The sequence below is a fragment of the Stegodyphus dumicola genome, chromosome 8 (genome assembly GCF_044657685.1).
Source record: "Stegodyphus dumicola isolate Sdum_Otavi_A_Nest chromosome 8, ASM4465768v1".
Lineage (NCBI taxonomy): Eukaryota > Metazoa > Arthropoda > Arachnida > Araneae > Eresidae > Stegodyphus > Stegodyphus dumicola.
Window position 1 is genome coordinate 93822192 of NC_140775.1, and position 27357 is coordinate 93849548.

General features: G+C 32.4%; 1 protein-coding gene across 1 annotated transcript in view; it reads right to left on the reverse strand.

Moving 5' to 3' along the window:
• The window catches only part of LOC118181384 (putative cytochrome P450 49a1), a 93870-nt gene that overhangs the window by 45738 nt on the left and 20775 nt on the right, over window positions 1-27357 (reverse strand). The window contains exons 6-8 of the mRNA XM_035350511.2: window positions 20959-21169; window positions 10535-10691; window positions 6794-6960 (exon numbers count right to left, since the gene is read on the reverse strand). Coding sequence (XP_035206402.1) covers window positions 6794-6960; window positions 10535-10691; window positions 20959-21169 — 535 coding nt within the window. The remainder of the gene's footprint in view (window positions 1-6793; window positions 6961-10534; window positions 10692-20958; window positions 21170-27357) is intronic.

A 27357-nucleotide genomic window follows, 5' to 3' on the forward strand; every position in this document is an offset into this window, starting at 1 on the left:
TCTACGTTGCTCTACGTACCATTTTCTCAGCTTTCTTTGCTCCATGCACCCATTTTATCATTGCTAGATGATCATTCTCTCCCCTTTCCAAAACTCGAAAAATACATTTATTTAAATTTACATTATTTTAATGTGTTTATAAACTAAAGGAGAAAGAATGTAGACAATGATGATAAATACCAAAACTTAAACAAAAGTAAGTTTTATAGTCGCAACTAAATACTTAACAAGTAAATAAAAGACTCGCCTCTAACACTATGAAATCGGCCTCCCCCCCCCCGGTTAAGAACTCCTGCTGTACGTTAACTACATAAAGAGTTAAATCTTTCATTTAAAAACTACTCCCATTCTACAGATTAAATAACAACAGCAAACAAAAAGCCTTTTAAATCACTCAAATGAACTACATGTTTTCCAGGTGAATGAATACAATAATTAAAAAAATTAACAAGTACCTATTCAGTTAAAATGCCAGCCTTAAATTTGCACTGCTAACATAAACAACATAAAAAATATGATAAACATTTCGTTCTAAAGATTACGCAAAAAAGAAACGATTATTTTCCAATAATAATCGATTACTATAATAATCGTTGAGATTCAACAACAGGAAAAGTAATAACAATAAACATAAGTTGAAAATCGTAGGTGAATAGCAGATAATTTTAAATATTGATATTAATTGTTTTACAATCTGTAACATGTGTTAAATCTATTTTTGTAAAATTGTCTGCCTACTTTTGAAAACTTTTGCAACTGAAGTGCGTATCTAGAATCTGTATTTAAGTAGAAATTACATGTGCCACTTTTCGCGAACATATATCAGTAGTATGTATCTAAAATATGTAGAGAGAGATAGATAGTAGTAGTAAGAGTAACGGAGGAAGTGGGCCACCAACCCTCTACCATTACGGTTAATCAGTTCTGCCCACGACCGCCCTTGTTTGGTATTTATTAATTAATTCTAAAATTTTTACATTGCCATATATTGTGGTTGATTTACAAATAAAATTTATACAATAATTGTATTCGCATTATTAACATAAATTTTTATTGGAGAATTTTCTCTAATGAATTTCTTTCTTTTGTAATTTCTCTTTATTATAAACAGTCTATATATTATTTCGTTATCGTGAAGTTTCTCTTTTGTTATTTGTACCATTTCAACTAGAATGTTGTCTAAGTCCTCTTGCAAAATTCCTTTCGTTTTGTTGCAGTTCTGTCATGAGTTTCTCAGTTTCAAGGTTTCTATTGTATTCCTCATATTATACTTTATATATTGTGATAATGTCTTCCAGAATAAGAGATATACATAAAAGAAATTCATATTCTAGTCTGTTTGCCATTACTGTTCCAGTGTGAACCATATAGTACATGAAAACCAGTGCGCTAGCCTATAACAAATGCAGTAAACCTTTTAATTATAAAACATTCTCCTGTTCATTACTCAGAGACTCCATTACTTAATGTCAAAGCACCACGGTGAAAAATCTAGAACTAAACTCGAAATTTGATACTTCTTATCCTGTACCCCATTTTGACTTTGCAGCATCAATTTTCCGTGCGATAATTAGGAAACAAGGAGCTATGTTTATTGAAAATTAAGCACGTTGTTGGAGATGCCTAATTAAAGGAAACTATACTAATTTAATAATTTTTGAAAACTTGGGAATTTGTAAAGGATTTCAATATGTGCCCTCGTTAGGAAAAGAATGATGACTCTTTTCCAAAAGAAGTTCAGGGAAAATTTTACTCTGGTTTATTCTGCTTCTTAATTACTTAAGGATGAAATGTTTCAATTATTATACAGGATAAAGAGCATTTTTAGGCTTTTGCAAACTTACTTTTCACAAATTTATTATGGCAATTAGCTTTCTCGTTCTTTGAGAAAGTAGTAATAAGTGGGTTAAATCTTTTCCCCAAGAAGTTTCGAGCATTTGTCGAAGTTGTATAAAAATATAAATATAACAAAATAATTACACTACAGTAACACAGATAAAGTATTTTAAAATTCTATAAAACTTGATAGAACTAATACTTGATAATTTTTTTTAAATTAACACAGAGAAACTGACTTCGAAACCTCTTCTTTAATAACAAATACGTTCTAATGATTGGATTAGATTATCTTTATTGTGTCAAAGCGTACGAGGGTCATTTCCCTACATTTATTCTAAGAATTGATTTGATTATTGCATTACGACTAAACGTACTAACGCTATTTGTCTGATGAGAGAAATGCTTCGCTTGAAGACTTTGTAAGAGAAACTTATTTTTATTGATATTGCACATGGGGAAAACCATAAAAAATCCTTTCCAGCACAGCTTGTTCTTCCAAATTTGAGCACAGATGAAACTATCAAAATTCAGCTGTCTTATCCGCTCAACCATTAATGGGTAAAATATATTTTTATTTAATATAGAAAATGTATAGAATTGTACTTATATATTCTTCTTTAAAGATCATATATAGTCCAAAAGCTTTCTAAGGTAAACTGGATCATAATCGCGCTACGCACTAAAAACCCACGAAAAGTTCACGCAGCAAGCCTGTTTGTTAGGAACCGAGCCAGGATGAACTGCTAACTGTAATGTACAATTTTTAGTACAGATGGAACCAAAACGAAAGAATATCTTGAATTTGGATCGGAGTTTTCTATTATAAATTAAATATTTTTCTGCATTTAAAAAGTGTAAGTTTCCTTTATCTTAATTAATCAGTTATTTTGTGTTTTGGATCTTTACTCCCACTTATTCTTTCCATTTTCTCGTCAGAATGCGAATTAATTGGCGTGTACTTTAGGTGAGGATTTTAAATTCTAAGGCAGAGCGTGTTCTGCCTCTTGAAACCTAGTTACTAGGTTGCTACAGTCGATAAAACTTGTAGTGTTCGGCCTTGAATAATTATTATTGCCGATAGTTGAATATCCACGCCAGTTAACGTTTGAGCCAACTTTATGTTAATTAATTTGTGTAGCCTTCGGCTACTAGTGTATTTGAATTTAAATTTTATATTTGAATTAATGTTATTTTACGTTATCTCGCCACATGTTTAGTAGAGTTTATGTAGAGTTTATGATTGCAAAGATTTCTAAACTTCGCAAAATAAGTACAAGATACTAGATGAAAATTTCAAGAAATTTAATAGTTAAATTATTCTATTAGATAATTTAAAAAATCTTTGCTCACATTTTCATCCAGCTGCTTAAACTTTCATAGCAGAAACTCGAAATAAAATTATTGTATCCCTCACTCTTTTATTAAACGCCTCAACAGTATCATTTACGCTTGAAGAAATACTTATGAATATAGCTGACAGAATTTTAATACATTTTATAGCTTCTACTTAAAAAATGAATTTTATTGAGTTGTAAAAATATTTTAGTCGGATTAAAACCTCTAGAAAATTTAACTTGTTTCTTTTCCTTTTTTTATTAAAAAAAGAAGCAAGAACTGTTCAAAAATAACAAAATGAAAACAGCGTCACTCCTTTTGAGGATCGACAATATAAAACTTTACGATGGTGCCAAGAAGATACTTTTTTAACATGATAACAGTGTTTAATGCATTTCTAAGAGCTTTTTGAATGTACTAGCCTCAAGAAGCCTCAAGATACCGTTTTATGGATAACAAAAGACTTTTTCTCATAAATGTTATGCGAAGAATTTATAAAACTTTTACTTCTCTAGCACATGCATGGAGGCAAATAGTTTTACTTAACTCCGTACATGTGCCAGAAAACCTCAGTCAAAATTTTATATGCATATTCTAGGAAGAATTAAATTTCTGAACTTTTCTCAAGCACAAATTGAATGATCGAACCGAACATAAAATATGCTTGTTTTATTTTGTTTAAAATATTTTAAACAACTAAAACAAAATACACGAGAACAAGAGTGCTTTGTTAAAGGATAAAACTTCTTACAACATCTTTGCTACTTAGAAATTTATTATCAAAAAAATATACCGATTGAAAAATGAAGTTTCAAGAATGAATTACTGCAAGATGAAAAGAATTCTATTAAAATACAAAGAAAATAAATAGAGAAACGTTTCCCTTCCAATTTTTCCCTCCAATGTATCTTTCGTAGTTCTTGAAAGAGGGAATAAAAATCGGAAAAATTCATTTTCTTCTTTATTTATTCGCCATTTTTATTACAAAATCCCTAAGAGAGGATATTGAATTAAACTTTATGGGTTCTCAGTCGCGCCAGAATTATGGTAAAGCTCTCTATCTTTCTCCTGTCGCCTGAAGATCATAAATTTCCACCCGTTACTAATAAGGAAAGGTATTGAATCCCGGCTCAAAAGAAAAGTTCGATAGGATTCCTAAGGATATGGTTATTCCGGTTTGATATTCCTGATTATCCTTTCGGTAAAGATGACGTAAATCAGGAAGATCTTAACATTCCTTCTTTCCTTCTTCATTTCGTTTTTGCGATTTGATTGGAAGTTATTGATTGCGAAACTTTTTTAAGAATGATTCCAATCTTCTATTAGAGATATGTCTTGAGATGCTATCAAGGAAGAGAATTGGAAATATTCGGAAAGTTTTAGGATGATGTCATTTGGAATTTCTGCTTTTTAATCTATCACTGCCAAAAATCCTAATAGAAGGTAAAGAAATGTGATATTAAAGTAAAAGTTTTCTTAATAGAGTTGAAATTTAAAAATCATGTTCATGGATTAGGAATAAAGATGGTTTCAATAATTGATTATGCAAATTTAAATAATTATCTTATTAATTTCACACCAGATTAAAGTGTACGAGATTTTGAATCCATTATAAATTACGAATGTTCTTCAAAAATTTAAATAAAAATCATAATATTAAAAATATGTTGCACCTTCATCTTTTAATAATTTATGCAGTTCATAAATTACTATTTAACACTACTGCTAGGTCTTGTTTCATAAATTCTTTTATTATTATTTTAGAAGATCTAAAATCTATTAAATGTTTTTCTGTGATGAAAACATAAAAAATCAAGTGGGCTGTCAACTGTATCATTTACAAGAATCACCCAGAATCTAAGCAACTTTCTGATGCTTTTGCTTTCAGATAGATTTCAGTTATCTCAAACTCGTGGCCGTCAAAGTTATTGTATCTATTGTAAATACTCTGTAGCAAAAATTTCAAGATTTTAGTTATTTGAAGTCCGAGGTTGCATTATTTTCATTACCATTAATGACGCATCGTAAAATTTATAAATGGAGATAATTAACCTACAGTTTGATACCTTACTCAATGATTTGTTGATTTTATAAACTCTTCTCCGTACTTATCAAAAAATTAATAAGCTCAGTTACGAATGCTCAGAATAATAATAATCGATTTTTTTGGAAAACATGTACACGTGAACAGCCTTTTCTCACAGATGAAAATTAATAACCAGATTAAACACGATTAAATTAATAACCCGATTAAATAATAACCCGATTAAAACGATGAGGATCCATAATGCAAGATGGAGATATTTTCTTTTCTCTTCAGGACTACAAACTTCAGCAAAATGTCAAGAAAAGTCAAACTGCAGTAAGAAATAAATATGTTTATAATAATTTATATACAAACATTATGTATCTTTTTATTACATTTTTACTTTAACAATGACAAAAAAAAAAAAAAAGAACTTTAAAAGAGGAACCGCAATAACACGTTAATTAGAGTAGCATGGGTGGTGGAAACTGAGTGAAAGTAAATTTAAAATGATTAGGGTTATAGAGAAAAGATGTTTTCGGATCACTAATAACCGACATTCTGGCCAACGTACTAATGATCATCAAATTAGAATGCGATCTCAGAGTTTGAGGGGGGTTTGTAGTATCGCAATGCAGGTAAAGCTCGGAAGTGACGATTTCCTTTCCCCGTATTTAGTTACAATGGCTTTACATGAGTGTACAGATGCTTCGAAATAGAAAATATAAAAATACTCAGTATATATATAAACACTTTTATAATTGAATTTGCATCATTTTTACATAATCAAACTACTTTAACAAAATTAATTTGTTACACGATTTTCGTGGAATTCATGAAAATATTAGGAGTTAATATAGCAAGGAACTTTTAATACAAATAAAGTATTAGAGTGAATTTTTACTTTTATGAAAAGGTTATTAGTTACATTATTTATTTAAACAAAAATTAGGCTCACAAAAATATTGCTGTATGTAAAGTCTTTTAAACGTATGGGTAAAAGATTTTCAAAATTTCGAAGATATATTTTTATTTTTAGTTAGAAGTAAAATCTCATTCCCTACAAATAAAGATAAAAAACACGAGAATTCGTTGCGTTACGGCGACTCAGAGATGTATAAGGTACTGAATTTAACTTTAAGCTGCACTACTCATCAGCTTGAGAAACTGCGTCATTTAAAATTATATTTTATCTCTATTGTTAACAACATTTTGTAATTATTATTTTTAAATATAAGTGTAATAAATAAAATACAATTCAAAGCTTCAATTCTGTAGTTTACAGTAGTAAACTGCAGAATTTCTGATTCTAATTTTACTGTAATTTAGTGTCTGCACACGAAGTAAAATTGAAAGGTGATGATAAAATTTTTCAGTAATGTACAGATTGTAATATTCAAGGTGATTTTTTTATTTTCATTTTACTCAAATTGTTGTTTACTTTTTTAATATTTTCGTATATTCCCTGTATGCCATTTTGCATGTAAAAGAAGAAAGATGAGAAAGAATAGAAGAAACTTCAAAGAAAATTTATGAGATTAATGACTAATTATGGAGAAAGATATCTGGAAATACAATAATAGAATCAATTACCTCATGCTTTCTTTCACACAAGCCCTAAGATACGGCATTTGTTCCATAGCTTGAACAGTTAAAGGCTTTCCTTCCGGTAACACTCGGTCCACTTCGTCCTGTAACCTCTTCTGGCAAGCGGGATTGGCAGCAAGATTTCTCAAAACGTAAGCGACAGACAGAGAAGTCTAGAATAAAAGAAAGAGACAATAACATTCAATATACTTATTTCACTTCACACTAATAATTAACATTAATAATCATACATAAAGTAGAGAGGAAATAAGAATTTATTAAATAATTGTGGCAAAGCCTAATAGGGCTATCTGCTTTAGGGAGAGATGTCTTCATGGCGGATGTCTAAGGGAAACTAGATCGTAGTCATACTGCCCATGAAACAAATCAAAAAAGAGTATTTCAAGGATATTCAAATATAGAAAATTTGCATTTAGAAAATTTCATAATAGTTATCCTAAAAAAGGATGTAGATTATTTAATACATTTTATATGTATTGAGTGTAAATTGACGTGTCGTCAAAATATTTCGCCCACCAGTGGCCGAATAAATGAAAGCACTGAAATCTTGCAATTCGACCTGGCTTCAAATTTTAAAGAACAGAATAGCTGCATGGGCGTTTTAAATGTTTTTCCCATAGGTATTATGCCTCAGGACATAGCTTCAGGAAAGCATCCTTTCTTATAGTCAGATGGTCATCCTCTATTGAATCAACACATTCTTTAATCTGACCCACATGTGTTTTGCCACGATCAAGTGAACATTAAACAGTATTAAAAAATTTTAAAGATAACTTGGTATTCCCAAAATAGATACAGGTCGCGTTGATTCAGTGTTCAAGTAAACTTTAGAGAACATGTTTGTTCATAGGAATTATCTCACAAAAAGTCAAATCTGGGTCATAACTAACTGTTCTAATATTTTGCAGCAATCGATAAAACAAACAAAAACTTAATATTTTAAATCTGTTTTAAAATTATCAATCTTTAAATTAGCCACAATTATCTCATTCCAACTATTATGTTTTAATCCACAAAATAATGTGTTAATAAAATACATCCTTTCAAAGAACGTAAACCCTAAAGAACTTCTGAAAGCAACAGTCGATCAATATGTCGCTTGAAACAATAAAAAAAAGATGAATTTCATTCTGTTTCACTTAACTGACTGTGTTTATGAAAGAAATTAACTAATTTGGAGAATTTACAATATTTTTCAAATTCAGTCATGTGCCTCAGACTTTCTTACTTACATAAAAATATGCCATACTGGCACAGGTAAGGTTTTACTGGGGTTACAGTCTCTGTAGCACAAATCCGCGGAATAGTTCTGTACCAGACAATGAAAACTCTACTCGTCCTACTTAAACAATAAATCAGATGTGGCTACCACATGACTTCTTTGCATAGCTTATTAAGTGATACACATTTTATGCTGCTCTTCATTTAATTTTTTTCCTCGAATTATTCTAACTTAATTAACCGATCCCTCACTGTAAATTGAAAATTATATCAAAAATTACAAATTTTGAGGTTAAATATAAGGTCAATTTTAGTCAAATTTCTTCTAATTTTATCTTTTCATAACGAGTATAAATATAAGTATAGGAACCGAGGGTCCTCATTAAAAAATTAGATTTGTTATTTGCCGAACTAATATTTTTTATCTGACATTGACAAAATAGAAATATTCTCGTCATTTAAAACACTTCTGCAATTAAAAGTATATAATTATCCCAACGATTGCCAAAATAAAGGTCTGGTAAAGACTTTTAAGCTGGGTAAGCGCTGGTGTCTATATAAATTTAATAAAGCAAACTTGTAGAGTCATTAGGATTATTTTAGGGGCAGAAAAGATGAAAAAGTGCAAACGCCTTCGCCGGGAATCGAACCACGGACCTCTGGAATACCGGCCCAGCGTGCAGAACCACTACACTACGAAGGACGCTAGGAAAGGGGGAAAAATACCTTATATACTCCCCTTTTTAAAGGGCGACTAAGGTTTCAGGGGACTCGTCGCCAAATCCTGGGTGCGGAGAATCATCATCCATAATCCTTTTAGTTCGGGCGCCACTTGTAGAGTCATTAGGATTTTTAGGGGCAGAAAAGATGAAAAATAGCAAACGCCTTCGCCGGGAATCGAACCACGTGCCTCTGGAATACCGGTCCACCGTGCAGAACCACTAAACCACGAAGGACGCTAGGAAAGTGGGAGAAATACCTTATAAACTTAGCATTATTGATGATGCCGAATGCTGATCCACATCGAAAAGAGAATTTGGCAGACGAGGAATCAAATATTCATCTTCATTTCAATTGACATTTGCAGCTGGAATTCACTTGACACTCTAATTGTGCCTATTCAAGAACATTTACATTTTTAATATTATTGCGAAAGAAAGAAAAGCAGCATGGCAGCGTCGTAAAGGCAACAGAGCTAAAAAGCCAAATGCGCACAGTTATCCAATATGGTAACCTATTAAGAGAAAGTTTTGGTTTAAGTTACGAGTTTGCTACTTCATCAGCGCTATGCAAGACTATGAATTGATCTAGAAATGACGCCAAGCTGAAGAAAGCATTACTATTTTTAGAATAGAGAGGGTAAATTAAGGGGCTATTTCTTGAGTTAATATTTCTTATCTTACATGCACACACACACACACACACACACACACACACATATATATATATGTATTAGAGTTTACGTTTAGTTTATAACTGGTTATCTTAGGTTAATTCCTATCTTCATCATTTCCATTTTCCTGCCAGACTATGAATTTCTAACTCGCCTGATATTCAAACGAGGTGGAAAGAAGAGAGTATTTAAAGGAGGATTTTAGAGGGTAAAATCAGAACGTGTTCTGCCTGCTGAAGTCCACGTTGCTAATTTGATTTTCTTGCAGCGTTGCGTTATTCCCGCTATATTGTATTGTATTAGGCTTGTTACACCGAGCTCAGGTCACAGCCAGTTTCGCGTTAGTCAGATTGTGCAGCCGTTAGATTAATGAATTTTTTTTAGTTTAGTTATTCCATTATCTTTGATTTAAGCAGTAATTCTTGACTTCTGTAAGCACGAGTGGTGTCGTCTGTTAACTTTTATTTGAGCCAAATAAAAGGGTCCTTAACGATCTTTCCCTAGTTCTGCGGTATTTAAAAGACATAACGATAATTCCTTTTATAATCTAAGTGTTCTAGTACATTCTATGTTGCAATATATACGTATGTACTGCCCATCCGTACATTCGTTACGTACCGTCGATTGCAAAAAGGAAGGTACGCTACTTGATGCTATAGCAGTCCCATATACAAAATTTCATAGTTCTATGGCTAATCCTTTTTGAGTTATACCAGATACATACATACATACATACATACAGACGTCTCAAAAAAATCTCCTTATAATCCATTTTACAATCCGGTTGGGAGGAAAAACGTCCTTTACTCTGTTCGTACGGACAGATGTCAAGCAAAGAAATCTTCCAAATGGATTCGAGTAAGGTCAAAAGGGATATTTGTGTTGAAATACGATATCTGAAATTTTTCACGATTGCAATACTTCCTTTACTTCCTAAAAGTAAAAATGGCGCTACCATCGTAACAAAGGTACAACATAAAAAGCCATTTCTCACGCATTAAAATACTTTTGTTAACTTAATTTAATAGAGATAACAAAATACCTAAGTGAAACTGATAATAAAGTTTTAAGTTAACAATCTTACGCAGAATATGTATTTAATGGGTACTTACTGTATCTATCCCTGCGGCCATAGCATCCACGGCCATTACACTGGCGTCTCTTGGGGAACAATACTTGAGAAGTAGTTCTATTAAAGGTAGATCATTGTCATCTTCGATCAGCTTCTGTCGTTCCTCCATTCTTGCATTCACATACTGTAAAGCGCTCCTGAAACGAAAGCAGATTTCTTGCAAAATGTACATTATAAAGAATTTCTTATGTAAGTTGAGCGTCTGCGTAAGCATTCTAAAACTTATGCAATTTCTTTTAGCATTAAAAGCGTTTAATTTTTTGGCATGAGGTATGAATAAATTCACAAATAAGGCATGGGTAAAATTGTATTTCATTTGGAAATTACAAACTTTATCTTTTCTCAAATCTAGCAAAAGTTACTAACTATCACCTACTAATAAGTCTGTGCCTCTCAAGAAAAGAGATAAACAGTTGTTAAAATTTATCTCTTTCAATAAATGAATTTTTTTCGTGGGGAGACAATAATTATGGTTGATACATTTCTTAGTATAATAAACGAAAAAAATATGAAAAGTTACAAATTATTCAACATTATTTTTCAAAATATCAGATTTTAAGAAACGGTCCGTTTGTATTTTACATGTTGACGATACCATGCGTTTTTACGTGTCGATGATACGAGTTTCATATTGATGAGACTATAAACAGTAGTTCAGGTGCTTAAAAATAATTTTTGAAAATTACTACTATTGTGATAAAAATGTATCGGAAATAATTCATTAAATTCATTGTATGTTCAAGAAATCCCACGTAATGTTCATTTCTTCCTTCCCAGAAATTATAACATCATTCATGGACATATGTAAACAGTCCATATTTCATAAGTCGCTTGCTTTTATCGGTTGCAAATAAAATCATGTTTTACTTTGGATATTTCACAAAACGTTAAATTTAACTGAACAACGTCAATCAAACATTAAGGTGAATGATACCTATTTTTTCATCGTGGTGTTGTATATCCGAATTTCAATCAACTGTTGCCCACTAGCGGTCGAGCGGTAAAGTCGCTGAACACTGGTCGTTCGGTCCGTGATTCGAATCCCGGTGAACGGGCTGGTTTCATGAACATTTTTATGGTTTTACCCAGGTGTAATGTGTATATGAGCCAGTTTTCCTTAAAACATCCTCCTCGAATGCATTCCTTCCCTTAGGCAGTTGTGTGTCCTGTTGGATTTGTATGAAACAGATATATCAAGAATGACTTCCATTCTGACGAGATAACTTTTGAATTTGAACCAAGATAAGGCACGTCCTCAAAATGTTCTTGCAATTTGTCAATGTTTGGTCAAAAATTCAAAAAATAAGTCTTCGCAAATATTTTATTGATCTGATATGGACCCATGTGACTTTTTAGTCACACCGTGATAGATGCTACGTATGAATACAAAATTTCCACTACCACTTAGTAGACAACTTTTTTTTTATTTCCATTACAAAGGATTTCCTATAAGTCCGAAGGGGATTTCACGAAACCAAATTTGGAACGAGTTTCGATGATTGGGAAAATTCGTTGGTATAAGTACGTTACAGCCAGAGAGAATTATTTGAAGGGAATGCAATAAATATTAACCAATATATTGAAATATTCTGTTTTGAGCAATCGTTCCTAATATTATTTTTTGTTACAGTAATATGAATCAGCAGATAATCCTTTTTAAAACTGCTTGCATTAAGTAATATTTTGTGGATAAATAATATTCTTTTTAATAATATTATTTCGCACATGTTTCGTACAATAGCTTCGAAATACGTGTATTATTAATTCCCGTACAGTAAAGGTCAGCCATACTTAACCCATTAACCGCCAAAACTACAAGGAATGTTTCTTTTCTCATGAAAATAATAGCAAATATTAAATTAAGCATTTATAACATAAATTTACATTGAAAATAAAAAAATGCTCTTACCTGTGGAAAGCGCGAGTGTTGCGTTCGCGCAACGTCAGCGGAATAAGACTACGGATGTTTAGTGAGTAGGATTGTACTCGTGTGATGTTTCTTTTGAGTGGAGCGCAGGATTACTTTTTATCTGTATAACGTTTCATAAATCTACAAATCACTTCACTTGTAATTAATCTAATATTAAAATATGCATTGTATTTCTTTTACAAATACAGATTATTTCAATTGAAAGATTCAAGCATGAAAAGCTTGATTACAATCATGATGTAAGGCTACATTACATATGCATCTATAAACAGTCTAGCTATGGTACTCTTTACAACAAAGTCTTTTGTTATCAACGGACTTAACGATAAAATGTTTACCATCTCCATGCAATGGTTTTTGGTTGCTGAATTTACTAGGTCTTCCTGTTGCTGATCTATTTCTGTCTAATACTACACTCTCAATAGGAATTTGCAAAAGGAATAATGCATTCTCGCGTCTGAAATCTAAGAGACTTTATATTTCCAGTAGTAAAAAGTAGTGATATTTAGTAAGTTTAGATACGGTCTCACCTCATATAATTTATCAGTATTGTCAATGTGACTATTGTCAAATGCAAATTCTGTTTCATATTCCTGTACATTTGATCAATGATCAAACGTGATATCGATTCTCGTACAACAGAAACAGAAATGTCCTTATCAAAAGACCTATACATTTTTTCTTGAGGTAAAGAATAATATGCTGTAAGCAATAATATTCCAATAAATCTTCTCATATAGGCTTCAAATGCAATAAATTCTGGGCTTTTTTTTTTCTTTCCTGAGCGTATATATTTGTCTGTTCAACGAGAAGAGAGTAAATGTCGAAACCAAAACGAAAATGGAAAATCTGTGCACTAGATTTACCTTGTATTTTGTCTTTTATAATTTTTCTTCTATCTCTTTCTTCGTGTTCTTCCTGAGACATAACTAACAGTTCCTTTTTTATCCACTTCAAAATTTCAATCTTCTGCTTTTTAAACTTTTTAGTATGACTATAACTGCTTTTAGAAGGCTGAAACTTCTAATTATTCTTATTATTCACGTAAGAAGATTTCTTACGTGAATTTCAACTTCCCCAGCAGTATCATTTGGTAAAATATCATTATCATTATTTAAAACATTGCCATGCCTTTCTTCTTCGTCACTAGTTTCTGCAATTTCTGGGGGAACAACAACAATATCAGTTTCATTCTGGTCATTATTAACATTATCATCATTTGTTTCTGCATCAAAAAATCTTTGAAGGGCTTCTTCTAATGTAAGATACCTCGTTCTAGGCATTTTTAAACAACCAGAACATGAACCAGAACATCGAAAGGACTGAGTGAAAAAGGAGATTGACTACCCGTTTCCTGCTGACGTTGCGTCAGCGCAACACCTGTTTTTCCTTGCTTCCCAACACAAATATAAACATCTGACTGATGTAATGTTCTGATAAACGGTGAACTTGACTAAAAATAAATCACTCATATAGACGGCGATTCTTTCGTTAAATATTTTCAGCAAAAATACCAGGTCGAAAATTTTGCTTAAATTTTGCTTAAAGTATGAGATTAATTATATAAACAAAATGATTGTTGAAGGCAAATATTTTTTTACAGAAATAATCTTCAGAATATTCCCTACACAAAATCATCTGGTAGTATAAAATATCTTAGGTAGTTATATTTATATACGCATTTTTTTTTACCGTTGCGACAACGCAACACCAGCGGCTAATGGGTTAATACTGTTTTGCTGCATTATAGGAAAATATTTTGCTCTAGTTTAAGTACAAGTAAATGTTAAACGCTTATTTATTGTAGACATTTACCACATATTTGTTCAATTTAAAAAACTTCATGTGGACAACATATGACTCCCTTGTACAGCCTATTAAATTATACACATTTCTTGCTGCACTTCATTTAAATTTATTTCTTCAAATTATTATAACTTAATTAACCAATGCTTCACGGAAAGCTGAGAACTGAAAATTTTGACATCAAAGATTGAAAATTTTGAAATAAAACTTTCCGTTCAATTTTGTCATAAGGGAGTCAAACTTCTTCTAATTTTATCTTCTCATAAAGACATAAATATAAGCATAGGAAACAGGATACTGCGTTGAAAATCAGATTTTGTTTTTACAAAGTTTGTACAAAGTACCATGTACAAAGTTTCAACTTTCCGCAACTGATCGTTTTTGAGTTATACGAGATACAACAGATGCGCGAGATACAGATGTCGCGGAAATATCAATTTTCAATCCTTTCTACAATTCGTTTTGGAAAAAGTAGTCTTCGTCCGTACGTACAGACATCATACGTACGTACATAGTCCAAATTGTTTCGGGAATGGTCAAAATAAATATTTTTGTTGAAATGTGGTACCCGAAATTTTCGCAATTACAATACTTCCTTTACTTTGTACAAGGAAGTAAAAAGGAGTAAAAATAATGAGATGAATCGATGAGTAAACCCATAATCACATTGATCATGAAAATTCATTTTTACACAAAAAATAACTGAAAATGGTTAATACCAAAAATAAGTTCTATTAATAACAATGCTATATCAACAACAAGTCAGCATATGAAACCTGCATGCACCGCACTCTTTGTAGCATCATTAGTAAAGATATTATTGTTATTTTAATACTAAATATAATTACAGATGAAAAATTAAAGTGTAATTTAAGTTCATCGTTCATACAGTTGAATTTAACTTTTCTGAAAGATTTAAAATATTAGCATCTGTCTTGACTCCCTACCGTTACTGCAATATTAATGAAAAGGTTTATAATCGACAAACCCTTTTTCTTTAGAATTAAATTAAATATTCCTTAATAATAAAAAGTATGTTTTAATATTGCAATTAAATACAATTTAAATATTTACATTTTAAAAACATCACAACATTAAATTTTACAAATAAGAAATTAGAGAAATTTCAAATTTAATATTATTAATTATTAAAGTTGCTTAGTATGTGGTAAAAGCAATTAAATAATCAAGAGATCTATTTCTGCGTTGCTATATATATGTACAAACACATGCAACGCAGAAAAGAAGTTTTCAAATACGTAGAATAAACACAGCTTTAAATTTAATGAAAATGCTATATATAAGGAACACCAATATTTCTCGATACGGCACGAAACATAATGACTACTATGATTTCAACTGGAAAATATCTCATACATTACCAGTTCGTTCGAAAACCTATTCAAGTTGGCATTAGATAACTGATGCTTGCACATTTCAGGAACTTCACAATGGAATCGAGAGTGCGTAACTGCATTGAAATGGTTTCTAATTATGGAACCTCATTCCTATTCTGTCTTATACGATATTTGTTGAATGGATAGTCAACTATTTTAGATTTATAATTAAATTCTTTGGGAATGGTATTCGTTTGACGAATCAGGAGTCCATTCTTCCTCATTCAAAATTTCCGTTGACTTTCCGGTGAATCCATTGCTTCAAACCTTTTGTACTCGTTGGTATGTACGGATTTCAGAATTCAATTTCCTACAGGACATCCAAGATAATCAAGTGAATTATTAAACAGATGAGTAAGCGAATACTTTTGTATAAAGTTATCAATAATAGCAGTTCTCCTACCTGCTGGCATTGTAATCATAAAAGGCTGAGTAACTATCAGAAACTCTTTGACAGTGAGATTACTGATTTATTTACAATAATTCTTTCCCATTTTTTTAAATGTCAAGTATAGCATGAATAAAGTCAGTTACAGAATATTATTTGAGTTGACCGAGCTAGCAAAAATGGTTTACAGTTTCAGAATGGAAAATGTTTATTTTCGGAAATTCGAAGAGATCAGTTTAGAGATAGAAATAAAATTTCACCATGTACAGGGAAAGAGAACAGAACACAGAACTAGGGAGAAAAAGCACAAAATCAGTAATACTTAATTACATTTTATAGGCTTTTTCACTGAAGAGTTACTTTGCGTTAATCTAAACTGCTTACTAAAACTTATGTTTATTACCTTACGAAGGAATAATGTTATGCAATCAAAATCTCTAACATTAAACAGTCGTGCCTCCAAGATCTCATTTCCCAATTTCGTCTTTAAACTCTCTTAGTGTTACAGAAGTAGCTAACAAGAGCTCTTGAAATACTTGTAGCAGAAGCTTCAAGATTCATATTCCCCTGAGAATGGATCTTTACATTTTCCCCAAAGAAAGCATAATTCTTGATGTCATAACGGATCTCTCCACGTCTGTTTATTTGGCCTAACCACGTCTTACTTCTCGTAAGAATGGGACGAAAATATGAAAACTCATTAGAAACATGTAAAGATACTATCATATGGAGCCGTTAAAGGGTTCCTTGTCAATCGTCAGGGAGTATAGGACATCAGTTCCAGTCTCCTTGAATAAATATTAAGTAGGACCAGCTTCGATAGCAAAAACTGTCTAACACAGTGAAGTAGTCCTGGGCTCTTTCCAAGCTACGATTCATATATACTCGCAACCCAGACATTCCCGATTTGCGGTATAAAAAGTTACAAATTGAAAACAAGATATTCAATTTGTTTAGAGACAGGACCTTTCTAAGAGACCTCCCACCGTTACATTTTTCTTTCTGAATTTCATTAAAAGTTTGTAAAATGGGAGTGATTTTCTGTGTGACATGAATAAAAGTTTTCTATTCTTTATACTGAATATCGTTAATTTTCTACATTTCTACAACCTTACAAAAAATTCAGACTTTCAAATCATTTCTTGTTTGATAAACTTTTAAATATATTAAATCTAAAATTTTAAAGAAAAGCGGGAAATTTTAGATTCTAAATATAAATACTGAAACCTATAATTTATGGGAAAAGTCTTTTAAAGAAAGTATTGTTGCGTACGTACGGGTTCGTTATGAAATGAATGCACAAATCCGATGAAAAATGAACAAAAATTTATTATTATCACAACAAAAATGCTTAAATTTTCTCAAATTATCATGCAGTATTACAATATCTCACAGTAGTTATCTTTTAACTACTCAAATGTACAATAGAATGTAATTCATAACAGCTAAAGAACGCTAATCCGCGAATTCGCTATAATCAACAACAGCAGTTTTCTAAACAACAACAAACTAAGCAACTACTACGAACTGAGATGTTTTCCTCCTTTTATAAGCTTTTAAAATCACGCGCTAGAATTTTCCAGTACTTTCTCGAAATCAAAAAGAGATATTTATTTATTTAATGCACGCGCTCTTGTATTTTTAATTTTCCGGCTTAGCTTTCTTTTAATATTCGTCACGCGCTGCACTGCGCAAGAAATAAAACCATTTAATTTGTAATTGAACTAACATTAGCTTTTTAAATACCAAATTCGTAACAGTATTTTGAAAGCAGGTCAGAAATATTTACCCAGAGAAAATGTAAACGAAAATTTGAAAACTAGGGAAAGAGAGGAAATATCCCAATTAATTTATTATAGAAACAGATGCATTAAATCAATTGGACTGAAATATTTTGTTGCAAAGCCGACCAAAATTATGGAATAGGAAATTTAATCATTTTTGAAAGCTCTTTTAATATCATTTTAGAAGAATTATTTAAAACTTGAAGATTTTTTTCACTTCTTGAATAATACTTTCTTACAATACGCATTTTACTGAACTTCCCACATTTAAATTACCATATTCGCTCAAGTATAGATGTGAAAGATTTAAACTTTAGTTATGACTGAAGCCTCACGAATATTACGCAGTCCAATGACTTATCAGAAGCTGTAGATCAACTCTGAATAACCCCGGTTTAGAAAAGTGTGAATGACTGTACTATCTCTAACAGAAACTAGAGATTTCTATAGAACCAAGAATGTATATAAAATTGAATCTACGTACGAAATTATTATTTTGGCTAATTTAAGCGATGGCGATAAAAATTTGTTTTGACTGCTGTAGTTTCACAAAGACGATCCGCCGGCTTTTAACTCCACACAGGTTTAGGAAAATACAGATTCTGTACATTCGAAAAGAAAGGTATCAATTAAAATTAGATGCTAAATATATACAGATAATCCATTAACAATTGTTAAATATGAAGATTTAGATTGTCAGAAACCAACTTTCTGACAAATATACAGCATTCTGAAATTTCGTAACGTTATCAAAACAGCGTTTTATCCTATTATATAATTAAATATATCTATTTTCAACCGTGATATTATATCAAATTTGCTGTTAATTGTTTTAATGTTGCATACTTTTAAATGACCAGAAACATTCTTAATTTTTTACGTTTGCTTGCATACTAACCCTTTTCCAATATTCTAATTGATACAAATAATTTAACAGCTGAATCAAAATGTCTCCCTTAATTCTTCACCAAGTTGTCAATCTGCATTTTGAAATAAAGTTGTGAAATATTTTCTAAGACTACTTACTATCTGTGTAACCAAAGAGATAAAGGTAGCTCATCTATGGGCAGTGTCCTGCGAGAAACTTTGCCAGTTCTGGCACTCCGCTATTAAGCTTCGAACTTATTTTTAGTATGCATTTATGCAATTACGTCCGATGCTGACATCGTTATAATTACATTTCAATTGTTCCACAAGTTTTACTTTCGTAATTGCCTTTATATGTGAGCCTTAAAAAGTAATTTTCTTGCTATTTCACTTCTTTATCCCTATAGTTAATAATTATTATTTCACTCTAACTGGCAACAATTTGGCAATAATTTTTGCTTGCAATCAAATGACTTAATTAGGAAATAAATAGATTTTTTTTTCCGATTTGGATCCCAAAACTGAAGGAGAGTAAATAAAGAGAAAAACGTGATTCTGGAAAAAAGACAGGTGGTATGTATGATAGATGACGGCAGATACAGTGTTACAAGATCGAAGACTAAATTATCGAGTAAGTGAGCAAAATCGATTCGAAAACTTCGGAGATTTTTATTCATCATAACTATATTTTTTCCAGATTTTCTCAAATGCCGATGTCTGCCAAACAAATTTAAAAAAAATTAAAATGCCGTATATAAATTTAACCTTATAGACTAACAACACCTTGAAAAACTTACATTTAAGATACCATTAAATGTGTGAAAAATATAAACATCTTAACATTTAAAAAAAATTATTCATATCTTCGTATCTTGATCCCAGTTTAAAGCCCAAAACAACTTTAAAAAAAAACTAAGTTTAACCTTCCAGTTTGTGAGAACGGAAGTGTCTCATATATAACATCACACAGTTTAAGAATTAATAGCCGAGGAATTCAAAATACATAGCATAAAATCATAGAATGAAAATATAAGTAGTGGCAAATGATAGGGCAAAAACTTTGCTACGCTAGTACTTCACCGTGAATTGAGTCACGTGGAGACTTGTGTGGGTTGTTGAGTCCAAATTTTATGTAAGACTGGTTGCCAGGGCCTCAAAGAGGTTTGAAGTTCTATTTCCACCCAATTTTGGGGCAAAGTACCCAGGGGTGGTCCAGGAGTCTGACCAGAACCTGAAATCCTCTTTTTGAAGACAGAAACCTTTCTTCGAGGTATTTAACAAGTTAAAATTTTCGGTCTTTCGACATCCGAACAGCCAAGGATTCTATTGCAAACCGTTAAACTATAAACATATGTGCAAGTGTTATTAAAAGTTTTTTAATATTTGCTTGCTCACAAAAAGCAGAAATTTTACATGTGCGGCTAATAATTAAATTTGAATTGCGTTTATTAACGGGCATAATATGTCTATATGTTTGTAGAGTTTATATTTATTTTAACTAACATTTATTTTAAGCTATCTTTTATGTCAAGCCTTTATTTTCCCCTAGAATTGCCAATGCTACAGTATGTAAATTGAAGTAGATCGCGCAGTATATTCAAATTTAGCAGAAGTAAGTTGAGTTTAAATAAAAGGAAAACGAGATTGTAGGTGTGCTTCTTGAATCGCGAACGTAAAGATTGCTAGGTAGAAATTTAAGAACCGCGCGTTTCGGCCTGTGTGCCTATCCCGGCAGTTTTTGCTAAATCTTTCAACTGCTTAATTAGTAAGCTCGCTGAATCTCAGCGGTATTTTAGAACGCGGTTAGGTTAGTTTTTAAGATCTCAGAACATCGTGGATAGTGATCTCGCTATTTTATTCATCCAGTCATTATTGTTCAGTTTTACGTTCTGTTTTAGTTAACCGCCGGGCCGGCGTAGTTTGTGAGCGTCAAGTGGACGCAGCTGTTATTTTTAAAGTTGAATAAAAAGGGCGTTAAACCCTTCTTACGTGTCTGTGTAAATTCAAACTTCGTAGCAGTCACTACCACAATTGCTGACAAGTTAGGGCCACACGACACTACATGTTATCTGAAGTTAATTTACTGTAAAGCTGATGTAATAAAGTAAATTACTCTTATTTAAAGTTTAGTATGAGACTTCAGTAGCATAAGATAAAATTTGTGAGGCAAATTTAATCTCACTTACTGAAATATATGCAATAAGCAATAATATGTGCAATTATGCCACTTACTCAAAGAAAAAATCATGAACTTTCTTAAGCTTCTGGAAAGATGGTGACAGCGAAGGAAATACCCTCCAGATAGGTAGTGATGACAGTTCAACTTTTGCCGACAGTCGGAAGAAATCGTTAACATACTGGATGTACTTCTTTGCTTGGGAATCTGGGCCAATATCATCTGCAAGACAGCCCATTCGCTGCTTGAAGAGAATATATGTTACAGCTGGAAAAAAAATAATAAAATTAATAAATAGTTTAATGAAAAATAAAGTAGAATGCATAACTTGCACAAATAAATATTTTAATAGAAATATGCGTATATATATCTGAATTCTGAGAAAAAATATAACAGAAGGAGGTAATCTTTAAAACTCAGTGAAATTTGAATTTTGTTTGGCGTTATTCTTATTTAAAAGTTTAGTCATTTTATTAGGAGAAGATCTCTTCCTTTTATGAAGTAAAGTATTCTGGTCTATAATTAGGTATTACCGACCCTTGTTATTAGTTGAAGCCCCAATTCCCAGTTTTAAGGAAATTACCGAAAAGTTATCCGCAGATCACCGCTAAGTTATCCGAGGGACACGTACGCCTTTTCATCAATCACTAGCAGGACTTTTAGCTCGACGTGTATTCTGAGTGTCCCGTCCCTTGTAACGCAAACACTATACACTTACAAATATCCATGCCTTTTCTGTGATTCGAACTTATTGGTACGACAGTAAACTTCGCTGGTTATTACATTGACTGTGTGGTAGTAAGAGAAAACAGGTAAACAATCATGTTCTGTCTCACTCAACAAACACTAATATAATTTTCAAGAAAAAACATAAAGCTTTAAAAAAAATTATTGGTGGTTACTTCTTTCACATTATATAAAGATTATATAATACACTCTTTTGAAAAAAATATCGAAACACCAAGAAGGACTTTTGGGATCGTGACGAAATTTGGTATGCAAAACCAACTTGATTGAACATGCAAAATATTAAAGTTTCAAGGCAAATGAACAGAAATTGTGAGCGCGCATTTCTAGTGCGCAATTCGCAAAGTATAAAACCAGTAACAGAGACGGAAAATGTATCTTTTTTGTTGCTGCCATTGTAATTCCGTAAAAATGCAACTCAAGATGACATTATGACGATATAGAAGACATTACAGACAACTAAACGACTTCGAACGTGGTCGCATTGTAGGGCTGCGTGAAGCTGTGTGGTCATACCGAGCAATAGACCGCCACCTGCAGTGTACAGACACTGCTGTGCAAAGATGTTGGCAGGAATTGTAGTTACAGAAAATTGCCGACGAAAGGAAGGCTCTGGAAAGCCAAGGAGCACAAATGCAAGGCAATAGATGATTGTTCGCCATTACCGAACCGCCCCAACTGTGTCATTGTCGACTATTTAACGCACTACAGCCACGTCTATACCTCCCGTCCTATCGTCCACCTTCTCACGGCGCTTGTCTGAGGCGGGGTACGCTTACAGAGGCCTTTAAGATGTTTGCCTTTGATCCACAACGGCGGAGTCGTCTGAAGTGGTTTCGCAGCCGATCATCATGGCTGCCATCAGACTGGCGTCGTATAATGTTCAGCGATGAATCCGGCAGATGAATCAGCGATGAATCCGCAAATCTCTTGAAGCAGATGGCCATCGCGTTCATGTCTAGAGAGGACTGGGCCAGCGGCAGCCATAACTCCTGGTGTGATGGTGTGGGATGCTATTTCTTATGCCAGCAGGTCTTCTTTAGTCATCCTCTGTATATCTTTTAACAGCTCAACGATATATTGATGTCATCCTGCGGCCGGTTGCATTATCTTTCATGGCACATCATCTGGAGCCATTTTCCAACAAGATAATGCCAGGTCACATACCGATCGCATATCTCTGGACTGTCTCTGTGCGGTTGATACTCTTCCTTGGCCAGCAAGGTCACCAGACATTTCACCAATCGACCATGTCTGGGGCATGGTAGGCCGCCAGATTCGGGCAGCACAAAATATCGCAGATCTGGAGCGACAACTGAGGAATGCCTGGAAGAATGTGTCGCAGGATGATATTAGGAACCTCTATCACTCCTTGCCTCGACGAATTCAAACATGCATTGCGGCCAGGGGCGGTACAGCTGTACACATATTCAATTTCATCAAAAACAACCACTTCCTTCATGGTGCTTCGGTTTTTTTTTTTTTCTCTGCAAAAGGATGTATAAGATTAAAATAAAAATGCGAGAAGCGTTTTCGAAATAATAGTTGAGCTATTCCGCAGTAAATTCGCTTTTGCAAAGTTATCCATTTTTATTACTGTTTTATAATATTTAGTTTGTAAAGATTATGTTAATTTTATTAACAGTTAAGTTTTAAGTTAAAGTTCCTTTCTTGTCAAATTCTTAACTTCAACTTACTACTTCCGGCCAGAACGTAGTTTTGGAATCATTCTGAATACTTAATGAGGAGGAGCGGTGTTTAAATCGCGAAGTCTACTTACAGAGTTAGAGAAAATCAGAGCTTCTGATTTGCGCGCCTCTGCCTTTTGGCTACTCTTTCTTTCACAAAGCTGTTATTACGCTCAGCCGTACTCAGGCCCTTGATAAGCTTCGTTGTCAAATAGAGTTAAGGGCCAGCTCGATTAGAATCTTGATAGCTTCGGCTATATTTCTTTAGTTAATCTTAGTTTTAGCTTATTTCTTAGTCTCTTAAGTTCAAGCCCAAGTGTCTGCTTTTATTGTACACTCCAAGACGGAGTTTTGTTAAATCTTATTGGAATAATAAAGGGTTGGTTACTCTTCCTTCTTGTTGTTTCTTGTTACACGAACTTAAGCGATTATTCGCTAACTAATTCTTAAGATTCGTCATTTTCTACAGTAACTGAGAAATACACTAGTGAGAATCTTACAAGTTTTTATGATTTGATATTTTTATTTGTTTACTTTTATGAGATTATTATTTTTTGCATGCGCTATCTATTATACGGTATTATTTGTAAATCGTTCATCAGTGTCGTCATTTTCTATTTTAATTGCTCCTGAAAATGGAAAACAATTTTCAAAACAATGCCTATTGTATTTTTGGTATTTCGCGTTTTATTTCTAGTGTTAAATGCAGTAGTGCCTTTCGTAGCTATTGATTCGGTATCGGTAATTAATAAGAAAACAGAAAAAAGTTTTTGAATTAAAAAATTTTTAAAACAATTTTTTAAGTTCCTTTAATACACACTAAAGGAAAATTAGCTGCAACATAGTAAGCTATTGACATTAATTATTAAGCATGTCTACCCTGCGGATTCAAACATGCCCAGTATTAGCATCTCAAATCAAATTAGCATTAAAAATCATGGCCAACAGTTCGTCTTTCTTTAGGATCAATGTAACAATTAGAAGGATTAAAAGCGGTCACAACCCCTGATATTAGCGCCTTTACCCTTTCACATCTCATTAATATTTATAAATATATCAATAGGGATCACAGTGTATACAACACATGTTTCTATGCTTTCGGGTACAATATTTCTCTATTAAAATGTGCCGAAAATTCTTCTTTTTCTCATTGTACTGCATTGTTCTTTTTCTCACGGGAGCACCAGCAGCCGAACGGTATAGTCGCTGAACACTGGTAGTTCGGTCCCGAGGCTCTAATTCTGGTGCACGGGCTGTCTGCATGGGCATCCTCGTGGTTTCTTTAGGTGTAGCGTGTAACGCGCGAATTTGCCTTAGAAAATCCTCCATGAAAGCATCCATCCTCTTAAGCAGATAGCCCACGAGTGCTTTGCCATAATTAAATAAACCAAACCAAGCCACTCTTTTTCTCATGTATTGACCATATTATTATTATTTTCATCGTTTTGTTGAAAAAAGAATGTTTTTGTTTCTACCATCCCTTGGAATAGTACAGAATATCATTTTTTATGAAACTGGTTAAAATCCGTTACTTTCATACGATAGAAAGTATACTGTAAAGTGTATTTTACATTATTTTATTTTGCAGTACAGTATGTATAAAAGATTTATTATAATTCACATGTTACTCTGTGTCAATTATTTTTTCTCTTGTATTTTGTCAGCCTTTATCAGAATATAAATTATGCTGAGTTTAAATAGCAAGCGAATTTTTTTATTCTCTAAATTTTATTTTGCATGACGCTAATTAATAAAACTATAGAGTTCTAGTTAAAGTGGCCCTTAGCAGCTAGAACTAGAGATGTGTAAAGCGACTACATAAGATACGACTACATAAGCTAGAACTAGAGATGTGTAAAGCGACATTGCTTTTTCATAAATTCCAGAAAAGGGTTAAAATATCTTCTTATTTAACTCAATATTTACAGTCGGCCCTTCTCGGTGTTACCAGAAAGGCTCCACTTGGGCTTTAATTTGAGACAGAAAATAAGAAACTACATTAATTAACTAACTTACACTTAACCGAAGCTGTATAGAAATAACTAAGCAAGTTGGTGCTTATTTAATCTCACCGGCGAATACTAACAGGTCTGTAAGAATACGGCCGAACGTAGTAAGATTGGCTTAAAGCAAGGAGGTGGCCAGAAGGCAGAACACGCTCTACAGAGAACTTCTGAGCTCTTCTATGGAAGTGACTAGAACTTCCCATTAAATGCTGGTTCTACCTCATTTACATAAAACGTCATACTGACAACTCATTCTGGCAGGGAATTGTAGGTGGGAAACAAGAACGTAAAGAAAAGGGTTTCAAAATTAAAAATAAATGTGAAGATATTAAAATAAACCCCTACAACATAGTACGAATGTAATGTTTTTTTTTTTGGCTAATATAATAAATACTTCGTGTTAATTCTTTTCTATGTCTTGTATTTTTGTCTATATAGCCTTCATCAGAGGGCAAAGTACGTTAAGCGAATTTTTGTTTTAAAGTGCGTACTGTGGCAACTACCCATACAGTATGTCAATCCTCCCTCTTAGTCAATTTATATATATTTGTCAGCAAATTTTACATTTCTTCTAGCAGTCTTGTAATTCTGATGCCAAGCTGATAAATGAAAATTTATTTAGTGGTTTACTGTTTTGAGCATTTAAAGGTAGCTAGTAAGTATTAATTTTTAGTTTTACTAAAAAAAAAATATCTTGAATAACTGTTTTAGATATGTTTTGCTCTTATCTGTGTTTCTGGAGTTTGATTAGACGCTTGTTTTGTTTATAAAGATGAGAATTCTTCGAAACAAGAAAGGTTATGTAGTGTAACTTAGGTTAAATTTAACACGTAATACTGCATATTATTACCGCCAAACAGAAAACATATAATCCACCAAACGGGAAAACTGTTGTTTCATGCCATTGATCGTTTCTTTCCTTACGGCTTTTCGTTATAGATCTGGTTATTAATTATTTTAAGTATAATGATAAGAAGTTTCGGATCATGTGTCAGTGTTCCTGATTTTCAAATCAAGATTATTTGTTTCGAGGACAGAAATCTCAAATTAATAATTTATATATCAATGCCTGCATTCATCCGATATGCAACTATGAGAGACACTTCTCAAATCTGAATGAGATTATGTCAGCAAATGTAGTCTGCGAAATTACGGGATCAAGCGCATGTGAAGTATGTAGCGGCATCTCTGTGAAACCCAGTCAGTGATAGAAATGTCTCAATGATTAGAATCACAAGCCAAGCGACTATGAGTGCTTTGCGGAAACCAGATATTCATCAGCTTCAGATCTTCGATGAACCCAAGTAGTGGTTAGAGGAGTTATGAAGACCTTTTAATCTCTGCGTCATATGCCATATCAATCACAAAGCATTGAGAACATAACATGCACATTTTTATTTTGTTATTGGAGAAATAAAACTCTTAATTAAATTTATTCAAATGCATGTATTATTTCCATTTTAAAAGTAAGACAATTTAATGCACCAACATTTCATTCAAAACATGTAATTATTTTAAAATACTAATAAAAGCAATAAAAATGTGCTCCAAAATTTGGGGAAAAATATGTTTTAAAAGTTATTGAAACTGAAATATTATGAAGTCACTATTAATAAACAGGAAAAAAGAATATCAATCAAGTATTTCTCTACATGGATGATTTGTATAGAAAGGTCTTAGGTTTAACGCGAAATGTACAAAGCTTCTCGAAAGATATTATAAATCAGGTTTGTGAGAATAGTAATATTCTTTTACAATTTTGTAACACTATATACATAGGAATTCTAACCATTCTTGCAAATTTAATCCGTCGGTATCAAACACAATTCGATCAGAATATAAATGGACTTTTAAATACAACGTCTGCGCGAATGAATGCTGGAATATTGCAAGGTCTCTGTAAGGCATCTATCATGTGAAATAGATTAAATTTGCTTTTCATATAGTAAATTGAAATGTATAAAAACAAACATTTTTCCCTTCTTCAGGGGGTACATATTAAAATAATTCATTT